At 43.0% G+C, this 15,614-nt stretch overlaps 1 protein-coding gene across 1 annotated transcript in view; it reads left to right on the top strand.

The window, feature by feature from the left end:
* The window catches only part of STAMBPL1 (STAM binding protein like 1), a 54,160-nt gene that overhangs the window by 21,108 nt on the left and 17,438 nt on the right, over nucleotides 1–15,614 (top strand). The window contains exon 2 of the mRNA XM_084772598.1: nucleotides 8,944–9,027. Within this exon, the coding sequence (XP_084628724.1) occupies nucleotides 8,998–9,027 (30 nt within the window). The 5' untranslated portion in view covers nucleotides 8,944–8,997. The remainder of the gene's footprint in view (nucleotides 1–8,943; nucleotides 9,028–15,614) is intronic.

Here is a 15,614-nt window from a genome sequence, read left to right as displayed (position 1 = left end):
AGCTGGCTGCTCCCTTTTTCACTAGGCTGCTGTCGGCTGGTCTTGTGGGAAAGCGGCTAGCTTCTTGGTGCTCACCATGAACACACGCACTGCAGGCACCCACTGGGAACACACGCACTTCGGGCACCCACTGTGAACACACGCACTTTGGGCATCCACTGTGAACACACACACTTCGGGCACCTACTGGGAACACACGCACTTCAGGCACCCACGTTCCCAAGCCTTATATGTCAAGATCATCAGGAAGCTGAAGCTCCCTATGTCTCAGCTAAAGGTCAGTTTAAGAGGGAAATTATTACATTTTCTAGAGGCTGTGTTAGGAAAAGGGTTAGGGATGAACACAGGAAGGCAGAAACTCCTGCCAGGGACCTGGCAGGTTAAATACAGCCTCACGGCTGTACTTCAGATGTTATCAGATCTCAAGAATGCGGACTGAACTGGGGTTGAGGTTAAGGAGCAGGCTGAGACTAAATCAAACATTTCTGACGCGTGTTCTCAAACAGCTGTAATCGTGAGAACAGTGTATTCGGACCATTTGTGAATGACATTGTAGACCTGGAGGGACACACTATGGACCACTCCTAGTAAGGGGATGTCAGAACCAAGTTTACCTCCTGCTTGTGTGAGTACAGAGCTGTTTGCTTTGAATGCTTGCTGGCACACTGGTCCTTCACTTCCAACAAGTAATTATATTTTCTTCTTGCATGACATGCAGGACTTCTGTATTGCCTCTGACATTCTGTTTCAGTATATTTCTGATTCTACAAACTGCAGTGTTTATTGTTGGCACTTGAAGTTATCTTCGGCCTGTCTTACCCATGTTAGCTGTTGAAAAGAGTCAGAACAGAGAGCCTCAAGCCGGCACCTCTCCTATTGTTTAAACATTTACATGGATTATTTCCTTTGAAGAAGCACCATTTGCTTACACTCTTAGCACTCAAGTTGTTTGCCTTCACTCCTGCTGGGCAATAAATAAATAATGAAAAAATGATTTTGATTTCCTCATCAAAACCTTGATTCTGTTCCCAATCCACAGATTAAAAACAATTGGGACTTAGGCTCCCTGGTGCCAGAATGCCTGATAACTAGCAATCTGGGACTGGGGAGATGGCTTGCTTGGTATGGAGCTTTAAGTGTGAAGACACTCATTAGTATCTCAGGCACACATGAAGGCCAGGTATGGGCGGTGCATGCTTGCTTGCAGTTTTAGCTGTAGGGAGCAGATACAGGTACATCCCTGAGGCTGGCGGGCTAGCTGCTCTTACAAAATCTGTGAGCTTCTGGCCCAGTAAAAGACCTTGTCATAAATAAGTCAGAGAACAATGGAGAAAGGCAATCCTACGCTGACCTCTGCTTTCTACACACACACCTGCACATGAACACACACGAACAGGTATAGATGCTTCTCTCTCTCTCTCTCTCTCTCTCTCTCTCTCTCTCTCTCTCTCTCTCTCTCTCTCTCTCTCTTTCTCACACACACACACACACACACACACACACACATACACACATAACTGAAAATACAGTTTTCATATAAAATGTTTCTAGTTTAAATGGTGATAACTGACCTAACAGTTAAAGTTTACTGCAAACAACCAAATTAACTATTTATGACAACCAAAGGTAGCATTTGGAGGTGCAGCTCACTGTAGATCTGGGGGATTGTATGATATTCATTCTAAAGAAGCCTGCTTACGAGGTGGGGCTAAGGGGAGATAAAGGAAAGGTAGAAGGCAACCAGACAGGTGCTGAGGCAGAGACATGCTTGTGTTTTCATATTACCATAGGCATAGTCCCCGTGTTTCCCTTAGTCCCTGTCTTTGCTAGGATGCAGGTCCAGCTGCCTAAGCAATCACCCAGAGCAGTCCACAAGAGAGAAATCTGCATCTCTCTCTAAGTTGTCTGAGTGTAAGCAAACTAAGATGCTCTTCTTTTTCGTGGTTTGCCATGGCTCATCCTCATGACGCATCTCACCTTCATGTGACTTCTGCTAGCAAGAAGGGCAGGGGTGGGTGGAGCATGTCATGTAAGTCCCTCTGAGCTGGAAGCTTGCTCCCCACAGGAGTGAGAAAATGGACTCGTTGTGAATGTCATCACAAATGTTAAGGTGAGAAAAGATACGCAGAGGTTAAAACAGTTAGGGAACATTACAGGGGAGAAACTGAAGAGCTTACAGCTGGGCATCATGTAACCAAGCCAGCCAGAGAAAAGGAAGGGTGGTCTCTGATACCCAGCTGCATCCTTTGCAGCACTCTTCCTTGAGGAACATGTGCAGGACTCTGCTACACTTTTCACATATTCTTTCTGCTAATGTGGCCAATTGCAAGCAACTAAATAGTAAGAAAGAACAGTTTCAAGAAAGCCTCCAGTCATTGTAGGAAAGAGACTACCCAGACCAAAAAAAAAAAAAAAGCCAAAACCCAAAAAAACAGGAGTTAAATATGAGGTAACCAAGAACAATTTTGTCTCCGTCTTCGTAGCTGTGGTAGAGTTAGCTTCGTGATGACACCACATGCTGGCCACGTAAATGTGAGGAGAATAAGCACAGACTCTCCACAGCCTGGAACACCTGCAAGGTCAATGGTATCAATACCAGCCAGATCCAACAGCTAGCAGATGGTCAAGGTCGACAGCTGACAAAGGTGAAGTCAGAGATAGCTGTGTGTCAGTGAGCGAGAGTGTGTGTGTGCGCGCACGTGCATGATGGGCAATACGTGAACAGAATGTGACCGTCTCCCGACTGAACCAGAACATACACAGATGTCACCCTATAATCAGTTAAACCTGTGATAGGCCCCAAGCGCTAACCAATCTCAATAGAAATTACCTTAGTTTTTGTCCAGTTTCTACAATGAATACTACAGAAACTGCCCCCTCCCTAGACAAAACAGTTTAACATTTTCCTCCTTCGTAGGGCTCCCCTCCTGCTCTTGGGAGTTTCACTTCGCCCCAATTCCTCACTTTTTATTCATCTCTCTTAACTAAGAGAATTGACTCCGCTTTGCTTTCTTCTACAAGTCCCACACTGGAGTGAGACAGCCAACGTGAGCATCAGTGTCTCAAGTTGACTTTTGGGGACCACTGAATTTCTTGTGTCTTAAGTCAATGGGTCACTCAAATCCAGGCTCAAGAAAATTTCCTGTCATTTTCAGTCATTCCTGTTATTTCTTTTCATAACCCAGACCTCGACTCACTCACCTCTGCCCACACTCTATAATCTATGGTGACGTGACCACAGGGGTGGACAATGTCGGTCTGAGCTATGTGCCCTGTTATCTACTGAAAATCATATATAAATATAAATACTAGAAATAAAATGGCATAATTGAAAGAAAAGTGGAATAATTGCCAGTGTGCTGGTTTTGTTTGTCTGTTTGTTTGTTTTACTTTTAGGCTTCAGTTTTGTAAAGCTGGGTGTCTCCTACTGTTTAAATTCTCTCATTATTTAAGCAAGATTCCAGTGGCATAAATGAAAGATGACCTTGTTATTGATATTTCCTTTGTTGAATTCTTATAGTTTGCTTTAGTTTTGGTTGCAGTGGCACAGCATGATGAGTTTTTATGTTGTTTGTTTGCTTGGATGTCTTAAACTTCTTGCTCTCTAAAAGATCTCTAAAGAGAGTTACAAGATTTTTTTTAAAAAGATGTTTCGTTTTGTTTTGTTTTGTTTTGTTTTGTTTTGTTTTGAAACAGGGTTTCTCTGTGTACCCTTGGCTGTTCTGGACTCCCTTCGTAGACCGGGCTGGCCTAGAACTCACAGAGATCCTCCTGCCTCTGCCTCCCTGAGTGCGGAGATTAAAGGTGTGTGCCACCACACCCGGCTAATAGCTATAGATTTTTAAATGTGTTGTGTACAGTATTAAATATTAAAGCAGACATTAAGAGTATTTAAGTGAAGGTTCTATGAGCTACTTTACCCACTTGGAACTCTCTAAAACACACTTGTGAGAGATTGATACTAAAGTGCTTGCCAAGAAAGCTTGAGGCCTGGGGTTAGATCCTCAGCACAGACATAAAAGCTGGGCCAGGAAGGGCTTGGCTCTCACCTTAGCCCTAGGGAAGGGGAGGCAGGAGGAGCCCTGGGGCTTGCTGACCAGCTAGCATAGCCAACTATGGAGCATCACATTCCCTGAGAGATCCTGTCTCACAACATGTGGGGAAGGGATCAAGGAAGGCCACTAATGCCCATCCGTGACCTGCACACTCATCCACACCTGTACATATTCGCTCATGCTCTCACACGCAAGCTGGAAGGGACTCCAGCCAGCCTGAGCATGACAGACATGCCTCTGGCAAGCCTAGCCCTTCTCTTGCATTCCCTTGGCCTTCCTAAAACAACAACAACAAAACCAACAACATCAACAATGGCAACAACAAACAAAAACCCCAAACAAATAAATAAACAAAACATTAAATTACACTCCTAAACCTAGCCCATAAGGTCGATCCCCTTATTTGTCCCTTCCTCCCCCTAAGGCTGACTACCAACCTCCAACTATCAAAGCATTGAAGTCCAACAATCAAAAGCCCCCACTTTGATCTCCTTAATTCACATACCCGGTTAAAATGAACCAACTCATCCTAACATGGGGTGTCCCCTTGTGCCTTTATAAACCGCCATTTTCCTCTGTGCCTAGAGACATCCTCTGTCCCCTGGGGACAATACCGCTGCCTCCCTCCCTTGTTCCTGTCCATCTTCTTCCTTGTCCTTTATCTCCTGTCTCTGACTCTTATTCCCTGTCCTTAGTCCTTCTGGGGAAAATAAGTTTCCTTTGTACTAAGAACTTGGTCTTAGGATGTCTTGAGCCAATACTGGTCCCTTCAGTGCTCGTCCACACATGCACCAGAAAGCAAATGCTGTAGTAATATCATGAAAATAATACTGACCGTTAGCACCCCATGAAAGCATTTCTGGATACCTAGTCTATGCTTTGAGAGGCACCAACCTACATTGTTGTGATTATTTAGCCATTATAAGGCCCAGAGGTGGGAACTTAAAAATACAGGAATTCATATAGGCACAGTACCATCAAGCAATGAACAGCTCAAATAATAGCCCAACCAATCTGTGAACTTCTTTCATCTTTTATTTGGGAGGAGCTGGTTTCTACCACTGAATACTAAACGCATGTGTAAATGCTCAAAGTGATTATTGTAACTGTGTCAAGCTAATTAATTCTAGTGTTTAAGATTTATGAACTAGGCACTTTATACAAACAGAAACTTATTACAAAGAAAAATGTGTTCATTCAATTTTGTACACTTGCTCTTGTGTCTAGCCACCCACCCTAAACACATCATTTCTAATTTGGCTTATCCATTGTCTTCTTAGAAATGTGAAATGTTGAATAGGTACATTTCCGAACCTCTTTACAGCCAGGCTGCAGGCATGTGACCTAGGCATAGCTGATGGACATCTGTATTTTATGCTCTGATATGGAAACTACAGACATGTAGAAATCCCCAGGCAATTGCACATAGTTTCCATGGCAACAATTCATTGCAGGAGTCTCTGGTAGAGGAAGCTGCTGACAATCCCCTCCCCCTTTGGGCTGTGACAGAGACAGCAGGGTGGTGTTTTGGTCTAAGGAGACTTCTGTGAGATTTAGGGTGGTGTTCCTGGAAATGCAGCCTGGGGGCCCCAATTTTGCTGGCCTTCCTGGAAACACATGGCCTCTCCACTGTTCTCTGAATTCAAGAGTTGGAGTCTTTGCCTGCAACCAAGTATCGTGCATGAAGCAGTCCCAGGTGCGGTAGGTGCAGCTCTATTCAGCACATCTCCAGAAGCTCTTGGATGAAAAAATCCCTGGACTCAGTTCTAAAATGCCAGTTCCTGGGCTTAGAATCTTCGTGGATGAGTTCTAGGACTCTGTATTTTAATTAATTCGTTAATCAATAAAAACATAGTTTCATGGGTCCCAGGCTGCCCTTGAACTTGATGTGTAGCTCAGAATGGCCTGGCACAGGAATTCTAACCTCCTGCTTCCGCCTCTGCAGGAACAATTCTTTTACCAAACCAGATGACTGGCTAGGATTTCTTTGTCCCCATGCACTGTCCCTCACCCATTCACATTGTTCTAGCTCTTTCTAAGCTCTCCTTTCCCCCCCCTTCTTTTTTAAAATTTATTTTACTTTTATTGGATGTCTATGATTTACACATCATGCACCCAAATCCCTCTCCTATCCCAGTAAAGTAAAGCAAAAAAACTGTAGTGTATCACACAGTATAGCCTTTTGTCCACATATGTTTTCTTTCAAATGTTCATTGCTACGAGTCATGGGTCTGGTTTGAGGCCTACACTATTGGTGCTGGATCCCCCCACTTCTTTTTGATGTTTGAAACAGGGTCAGGGTCTCCCATAGCCAAGGCTGGCCTTCAGTGTTCTAGAGTGAACTCAATTGAACTTCAGTTTTCTATATCGAACTCAACTCTTTTTTTAGCTGAACCTGACTTTGAACTCCTAAATCCTACTGAGTCTGTTCCATTAGTGCAGACATGTGAAACTACATCAAGCAGAGTCTCTTTCTTTCTTTCTTTCTTTTCTTTTCTTTTTTTTTTTTTTTTTTTGGTCTGAGAACTAAGAAGTGTCAATTCCCCTGTGAGAGTCGCCTGCATTCTACATCAGCCATGGTGAGTCTGTGATCAGTGCTCACTGTTGAGTTGTGACTGTAGCTCTCCAAAGCGGTTTCTTTCCTAAGTAACCTTGTAACTCAGGCGGACAGCTCAGCAGTTACTCCAAGGTTAGATGGAGACAAGAGGAGACCGGCTAGAAGTTGTGAGGCAGGGTCATTTTTTTCGAAGGGTTTCGCAGGATTTGGGATGAGAAATAACAGGGAGAAGAGTGGATTGATCTGATTGGAGCCTTGTGCAATCATAGGATGTTCCAGCTTAAGAGACTGCCACCTCCCAGAGTTTCCGACGTAAGATGAGAAGAGTAACGTCCAAAGTTACCAAGGTGGCAGCTAGAGCAGACAGAGTGTGACCCGGTTAACGGTTAGAAAGCAAGGATGTCAGTGTTCTTGGTAGTGAGGGACAGTCAAAGAAAGAGAGTGACTCAAGGATAAATTAAGGCTTTGCTGGCAGCACCGCGCTCCAGCCTCTGTGGACTGAAAGATGAAAAGTCACACAAAAGCATAATATGTATCGCTTGGTTCAAAAACATTGCTTTTAGGCTAAAACAAGTCCCTCACACCGAAAATGCCTAATCTAATCTATATGTTTTCTGAAGAAAAACATATCACACCCCTGATACTTTTGTCCTTACTGTGTACTGTTTGCAGTAGCTAATAACGCGAGACATTCCAGGTGTGCCAGGACTGGCTTGTGACCAAAGTCATGCAACGGCCGTAGAACTCCTTTAGAAAGCAACTCTCCAGATAACAGGAATCACCGTTTTCTATAATGATTCCTTCAAGGTCAAAGTCCTTCTAGAAGACTACTATTTCATTCTAATGTTTACTCTAGATATGATGATTCTACTCGGTTTCCTGCTACATAAGGAAGGAGAGAGAGAGATTGACCTCCATTGTACAAAAGAAGGGCTGGCAATTGCTGAGCTAAGATTTCAACTTGGAGCTGGTCTTCGTGGCACACAGCTTTAATCCCAGCACTCAGGGAGGCAGAGGCAGGTGGATCACTGTGAGTTTGAGGCCAGCCTGCTCTATAGAGCAAGTCCAGGACAGTCAAGGCTACACAGAAAAACCCTATGTTAAAAAATTTTTTTTGATCTTGGGCATATTCACTTAACACTGTTGAAACCTTAACCTAAAAATAAACCTAAAAATAAAGATTCTAATACTTTTAACATTAATAGACTATTGGCTATGGGGTAGGGCTCTTGTGTAGTTTATGCAGTAGCACATTTAATTCTTGCTACAACTATGTCAATGGCACTATTACTTCTCCACTTTTCATATGCCCCGACAGTATAACTTACCTGTAGTCACACAGCTGGCTGGTTTGCTATTGCTACCATATCCATCGCCTTGAACGTAATGGCTAAAGTCAGCCTATACTCACCTTGGGTTTTTGTGGGACATGTGTCTGAGTGTATTTTACCTAGATTCTCTTTTTGACATCCTAAGGCTGCAGTCAAGCTGTTGGCCTAGTAAGGACAGACCAAGGATCTGTGACTTGGGTGTTGGTGGCTGGGGGCTCAGCTGTGACTGTGACTCCTCTGAAGTTCTTGTGGTTGTGGTGTAGAATTAGCTTTCTTGCAGCTGCAAAACTCTTGACATCTGGCTCTCAAAACAAGCTGTTCAAACTCTCACTTCCTCTGGTGAAGACCTGTTGGCCCTGTCTTTTAACTAACTTAATGCCAATGGCTTAAGAGGCGTTAATATTTCTGCAATGCATCCTCATCTTTAGTACGTGATGGAACATAATCATGGGAGCAATATTCATTTAACGTGGGGCAGTAGACCCACCAGAACAGGACAGGCTTGTCCGTTCTCAAGGGGAGGCTACTCTGCAAACCATGACTCACAGTGACGGGGATACACAGTGCTGTCTTACACTTCTGCCAAATGAAGCTGGAGGGCCCTTTAAACCTAGCACGCTCTCCAGGTAAAGAGTCAGTCGCCTCAGCATCCTTGATCATAACAACCATGCTCTTCCTTCTGCCTTTGAAGGAAGTTAAGCCTGTTTTATATATAGCCCTGTACAGGATTCTAAATAAACCAGCACAGAGCAGCTTCATTGCTCTGCTCTTCAGGCGTTAACTCCCAGCATTCCTCCCCTTTGAACATCAGTTTCAAGACACGCACACCAGCAACCACCCACGGTTTTCAATTTTCTAGAGAAGACCTCCAGAGTCTCTTTAGGCACTCTGGTTTTTGAACGTTTTTTTCAAAGTGCTCACGTTCTTTTGAACTTGGGAACTGAGACTTGAGTTCTCATAGAGTAACCTCAGCTTTGCTTGCTCTGTGTCTTCCAAACAGATGATGTGATTGAGAAGAAGGAGTTGAGCACCTCGTCTTTGCAGCCAGGACAGCATGGAGCAGCCGTTCACTGTGAATTCACTGGTAAGTCAGGCCAACTGATGCTTTGCTCATGCTTGAGAAGCTCAAAAGAAGAGCAGAAAGGATGGACTGTAGAACGAGTCACTACTGCTTTAAGATGAGCAGCACTGCTTTGTAGGTAGGTTTGTGGCCTTCTGTGTGGCCGTGGCCTTCGAGGAAGTGACTAATAAAGCCATCTTTGCAAGACTTATAAATAGCGTTTTGCTCACAAATCTGTGGAGTTTTAATCTGTGCGGCTAGAATCTGGGAGTGTAAATCCTGTACAAAAACACTAGAGGGGTTTTCAGAGCGGACCTCCTATTGAGTATACTCCAATTTCTTTGTGCGTCGGCTGCTTTACAGATAAAAGCTGGAGGCTTGCCTCCTGTGGTACCAACTGAGAAGTGTGACATGCTCAGTGCTGAGGTGTTGCCTGGGCATCCTGTTTATGTGTCTGCGTTCTTGAAACTCTTGACCTTCTCACTTTCCCTCCACAGGCCTTCAGAGTTCACAGCTTTTCTGCCTGCATCCAGAGTAGTGTGTAGGAGAGGCTGTAGCAGGGCTTTGGGATCGTGTTTGCTTGCTCAGTGTCCCAGATCGGTCCCTAAAAGTGAACGAATAGAAGCATGCTAGTCTCTTTGGCCCTCGTTTGTGCTGTCTTTAGAAAATGCTCTGGATGTTAGCTTTGTCACTGAGACAGTGATCTATGGCTGAGTTTTAATTCAGTGCTACTGAGTTTTACAGGGGAGTGTTAACTGGGGGGAAAGTAGGAAAAAAAATCTCATTTAGGAAAAACTGTATACTGAAGCTCATAGTTCCTACCTGTCATGTAGGGTAATCTTCTAGAGCTTCTCTGGAGTTATAAAATGATTCCAAAAACTAGAAGAACAGTACCATAAGGTGTGAGTCAAAGCAAGAGTGTGTGCAAGTGTGTTTTTCTATGTTACTTAGTACTTTCTCTTTTTTTAATACTTTATTTTTTATCTTATGTGCTTGCATGTGTGTTTGAGTGAAGGTGCCAGATCCCCTGGAATTAGAGTTACAGACATTTGTGAGCTGCTGTATGTAGGTGCTGGGAATTGAACCCAGGTCCTCCAGAAGAGCAACCAGTGCTCTTAACCACTGAGCCATCATTCCAGCCTCAGGACTTTATTTCTTAACTGATAGAAATTTTCAAATGTTTTATTAGTGTTTAAGAATTCCATGCATTTATACAATTATTTTGATCCTATTAACCCCCTACTAACGCTTCTCAGAGTGCTCTTCCCGCCCCGCCCCACATCAGTTAGTTTTATGTCCCCTCTCCCATTTTTTTTTTACAACCCATAGAATCCAATTTGTGCTGCCTGCAAACTCATAGGCATGGGGTACTAGAGCAAGACTAACCTACCAGCGGGTCACAGCTTTAAGGAAAACCAAGTCTCCCTCTCTAAGCCATCAACTGTCAAGAGCTCCTCAGCTAGGAGTGAGAACTCATGAAGGTCTCCCCACTCACACTGGAATGTTGTACAGGTCTTGCGCAGTTGACCAGACTTGCTATGAGTTCATGAATGAATATGCCATCACCAACGGCGTTCTTTTTTTTTTTTTCCTTTTTAAAAAATATATTTTATTAATTTATTCATATTACATCTAAATTGTTATCCCATCCCTTGCATCCTCCCATTCCTCCCTCCCTCCCATTTCCCCTTACTTCTCTCCCCTATGACTGTGACTGAGGGGGACCTCCTCCCCCTGTATATGCTCATAGGGTATCAAGTCTCTTCTTGGTAGCCTGCTATCCTTCCTCTGAGTGCCACCAGGCCTCCCCATCCAGGGGACGGGTCAAATATGGGGCACCAGAATTCGTGTGAAAGTCAGACCCCATTCTACAGTCAATGGTGGAGAATGTCCTGTTCATTGGTTAGATCTGTGTAGGGGTTCGAAGTTTACTGCACACCTGGAAACAGCCTAAGTGTCCCTCAGTAGAAGAATGGATAAAGAAACTGTGGTACATTTGCACTATGGAATACTACTCAGCTATTAAAAACAAGGAATTCCCAAAATTTATGGATAAATGGATTGAATTAGAAATGATCATAATGAGTGAGTTAACCTAGAAGCAGATTGAGTCAAATGGTATATACTCACTTATATCTGGACACTAGCCCAAGGGGCATGTCCCATGGAAGTGTTCACTAACCAGGAAAGTGGGACAGAGGAGAGGACATCCTAATGGGAGTCTAGGTGAGAGAAGCATGAGAGAATGGGGAAATAGGAGGATCCAGAGGGTCCTAGAAACCTACAAGAAGAACATTGTGATGGGCAGATCTGGGCCCAGGGGTCCTGCTCAAACTATGGAACCAAAGGCATTCTTTTGCACTTCCGAGACATTCTGACTCTTACCTTCCTGCCTCCTCTTCCATTATTGTCCCTGAACCTTGTAGGGCCTATGACAAAGATGCCCCATGTGTGGCTGAGCATGCCTCAGACACTTATTCTCTGCACGTTGACCAGATGTGAGTTTCTACACTAACTGCCATCCACTGCACAAATAAACTTCTTTGATACGGTCTAAGAGCTGCACAAACCTATGGGTATTTAAAGGGCAGTTTAATACTCTGTTTAGCAAAATAATAATAGTAGGTCCTTTGAGCTCCCAGCCATGGGTTCTTGGCCAGCACCAGATACACATTTCCTGGTGGCGTAGACCTAAAGTTCAGTGAGAAAAGTAGTTGCCTACCTCCATAATATTCAGGCCACCCTTGCACCCACAGGCATATTTAGCCCTGGTGATTATTATTGTAGCTCACAAGATTCATAGCTGGTAAAACTGTTGATGACCTTTTCTCCATCAGAAGCCCGAAAAGCATCATATCCAGCAATAAAGAGCTTCCTGGGCCGTACTGACCTGATTTCTCCATGTGTTATGAACAAATAGCTGGTGTCTTCAGCAGTAGGGTCTTACTGTCAAGTTCTAGTGGGAAATCATGAGCGATGGCGGTAGACTGTGTTGTGTAGGGCACCTCCAGGACGTTCCTAACAACCATCTTGAGAGAAGGCATCATACACCTGGGCCTGGGCTTTGTATCTGGCAATCTCTGCCTTCTGGGAGAAGCGTTATCCCTTAGATTAGATAACTCTAATTGTATTATTTTTACAACTCTCTATCACTCTCACCATCTTCCTCTTTCTCTCTTCCTCTCTCCCTCCTTCTGCATAGATAGATTTAGGAATCTTATAAAATTTTAGGTTGCCATATGGATTTTTCAAACATCCTTAGTGTTAATTCCCCCCCATCCCATCCTCTGACATTCTCCCCCAACCCTCCTCCCTCCTTAAATATTTTTCCCATCATTCTCCCTGTGTTATATCACCTGAACCACGCTATCCCCTGCTCCCTTAAGATCTGTCTGTTTTCCCCTTCCCCTCTATGGCCCCTTTCTAGTTTACTGGCTTCTACATGTACTCCAAATTAAATACACAAATATAAAGATTTGATGCTAGGATCCACATACGACTGAGAATGGGCCACATTTGTTTTTCTGGGTCTTGGTTACCTCACACAAGCTTCCCAATCTTGTCCATTTACCTGGAATTTTCATAATTTAATTTTTCCCTTGCAGATGAATGCAATTCCATTGTACCACATCCTCATTGTTTATTCACTACCTCATGGCATCTAGGCTGTTTCTATGTCCTAGCTATTGTAAATAGAGCAATTAAGAAAGATGCGCATGTGTCTCAGAAGTAGGAAAGAGAACACTTTGGGCGTATGCCCAGGAGTGGTGTATCTGGGTCATATGGTAGATCTGTCCTTAGTTGTTGAGCAGCCACCACGGTTATTCCCACATTGGCTGCAATAGTTTGTACTCTGACCAACAGAGTTCCCTTTTCCCTACATCTGTGCCAGCATTTGCTTTTTCTGTGTTCTAAATCTTAGCCATTCCAACTGGAGTACACGGAAATCTCAAAGCAGTTTTTATCTGTAATTCTTTGATGGCTAATAATGGTAGAACACTTTTAAAATACTCCCTGGCCATCTGCATTTGTGTTTTGTTTTGTTTTGTTTTATTTTAGAACGCTCTGCTCAGTTCCATAGCACACTGTTTAACTGGACTGTTTTGTTGATGTTTAGCTTATTGAGTTCTTTCTATATTAGAGACACTAATCCTTCTACCAGATATATAGCTGGTGAAAAAATTTCATTTTAATGCAAGTCTATAGGATGCCTCTTCAGTCATTTAAGAGATTCCTTTGTAGTATGGGAGCTTTTTAGTTGCATGAAGCCCCACTTGTTGATTATTGATGCTATTTCCTGGGCAACCAGGGTCCTAGTCTGAAGGTTCTTACTTGAGTCTATCTCCCACTCTTTCTTCTAGAAGTTTCAGGTCTAGCATTGTGATCTTTGATCCGTTTGTTAATGACTGGGGAGGGGCAGGGTAGGAAAGAAGGACTGAGTTTCATTCTTCTGCATGAAGACAGATAACCACTTTTCTGTTAAAGATGCTCTATTCTCCAATGTATATTTTCTTCATCCTTGTCAATACCAGGTGACTATAAGGTGCATGTATTCATTATGTCTGGGTCCTTGATTCTAGTCAATTATAAAGTTGTCTGTTTTTGTTCTGTTTTTACTACTATAGCTTTATAGTATAACTTGAAATCAGAAACAATGGTTCTTCCACAGTGTTTCTCTTATTCAGGACTGTTTCTCTACCCAGTGTCCTTTGTACTTTCATATGAGTCATTAAGTTTTTCTTTCAATTTCTGTAAATAATTGCAAGAAATTTTTGATGAAGAGTTCACTGAATCCATAGATAACTTTTGATGGGTTGGCCATTTTCACAATATTAACCCTAGCCACCCACGTGCATGAGAGCTCTACCTTTTGGTGTTCTCTTCATTTCTCTGTTCAGTATCTTAATTAAGTTTTCATTTTATAAGTTGATTCCAGGTATTTTTTTTTTCAGCTACTGTGAACGGGATTATTTTCCAGGTTTCTTTCTTGGACTGTTTGTTGTTGTTATATAGGAAGGCTGTTGATTTTAATGTTAATTTTATAGCCTTCTGCTTTTCTGAACGTGGTTGTCTTCTCTAGAAGTTTCCTGGTGGAGTCCTTGGGGTACCTCATATAAAGCCATGTGCAACTAGGGAGACTCTGACCTCTTCCATTCCTATTTGCATCTCTTATTTCATTCTGTTTTTTTCCGACCCTGTATTTTGTAGGAGTGATGACATAGTTGTTTGTCCCTGATCTTAGTGAGAATGCTTCAAAATCTTCTGTTTAACATGATGTTGGCTATTGGTTTCTCATATATACCTTTATTGAATTGAGATCCCTACTTCCTACAGAAATTTTATCATCAAAAGATGTTGGATTTTTTTTTCTTTTTTTTTTTCTTTTTTTATTTTTAGAAAATGCCTTTGACAAACTCCAATAGTATCTTTTTAAAGCTGTATTTGTAGGACCTAAGGTGTTAATTCAATATATGTACGCGCTTTGCAGTGACTGAAGTAGGGCAGTTATCATTTCTAGTTCTCCGTTAGAAACTTTGGCATAGTTTTATAAATTGTGGTCTTCTGTCACCCTATTGTGTTTTAGAACTTTAACTCTCTCTGCTAACTGTGTTTTGGTTCCTGTTATCTAATGAAGGGAATGTGGTTTTCTTTGGCATGAACTCACTTAGGTAGGAAAGGCATAGACTGCATTGCTGCTCATCCTGTGTCTCTAGTATTGGAATTCCTGACCAGGAAAAAAGAGGTGAAAAACTGTAAGGTGGGCACCAAAATTTTGTGTGGCCTTTTTTGTTGTTGTTGTTGTCACTTGGACTAGAATCTTCTTTTCTCTGGGAACACAGGAGAATAAATCTTACTACTTCTTGAACTGTTAGCGGACCTGGTATGCCCAACAAGTCACAGGAAAGGTGCCTGGAGGCCTTGCAGAGAGGAATGACAGGCCCTGGCTCGTCACTGGGAAGGAAGTAGCAGGAAGTAGCAGGAAGTAGCAGGAAGTAGCTTCCATGTTCACTGTGATACGTCCAAAAGTACCAGCACAGGGAGCATGGCTGCCTTCAGCTTAATGGAACTGTAGGAAAAGTTGTAGAGCTCTTGATATATGTTAAACCTCTAGAAGCGAGACGCATTTCAGAGTTCTAGTGTTCTACTAACCATACAATTGGAAGTAAAGTAAATCAGATGACACGAGAAAAGCTCTAAATATCTAATCTCCGTGAACGTTGTTGGCTCAGTTGTCCACAGCCAGAATGAAGCTTTGTCTGATTTAATTCTTTTTTTCAGTGCTTTCTACAGACTTTGTTCAAATGTTTCACTTTCACTGTAGTGGGGCTTGTAAGTTACCCATATCTGATTAAGAAAGGTCCCAGGAAGCTAAGTTTTCTCTGAGGTCACCACCTTCCTGGAGTGTGAAGTAATAAATGATCAAGTGGTCTAAAGCTGAAGAATGCATTACGTTCTTCTGGGAATGCTGACTGAAGCATCCGTTGGGCAGCCATCTGCAGAGATCCTGAGTTGGTAGATCTGCATAGAGCCAGTTAGGGATTTGCATTCTTAAGAAAGGCCCCGTGGCTGCTGCTGCTGCTGCTGCTGTAGGTGGCTGGACCACACACTTG

Source organism: Acomys minous (assembly GCF_964271855.1).
Source record: "Acomys minous genome assembly, chromosome: 2".
Taxonomy (NCBI): Eukaryota; Metazoa; Chordata; class Mammalia; order Rodentia; family Muridae; genus Acomys; species Acomys minous.
The sequence above is the reverse complement of the archived record's forward strand: the minus strand, read 5'-3'. Positions and strand labels throughout refer to the sequence as shown.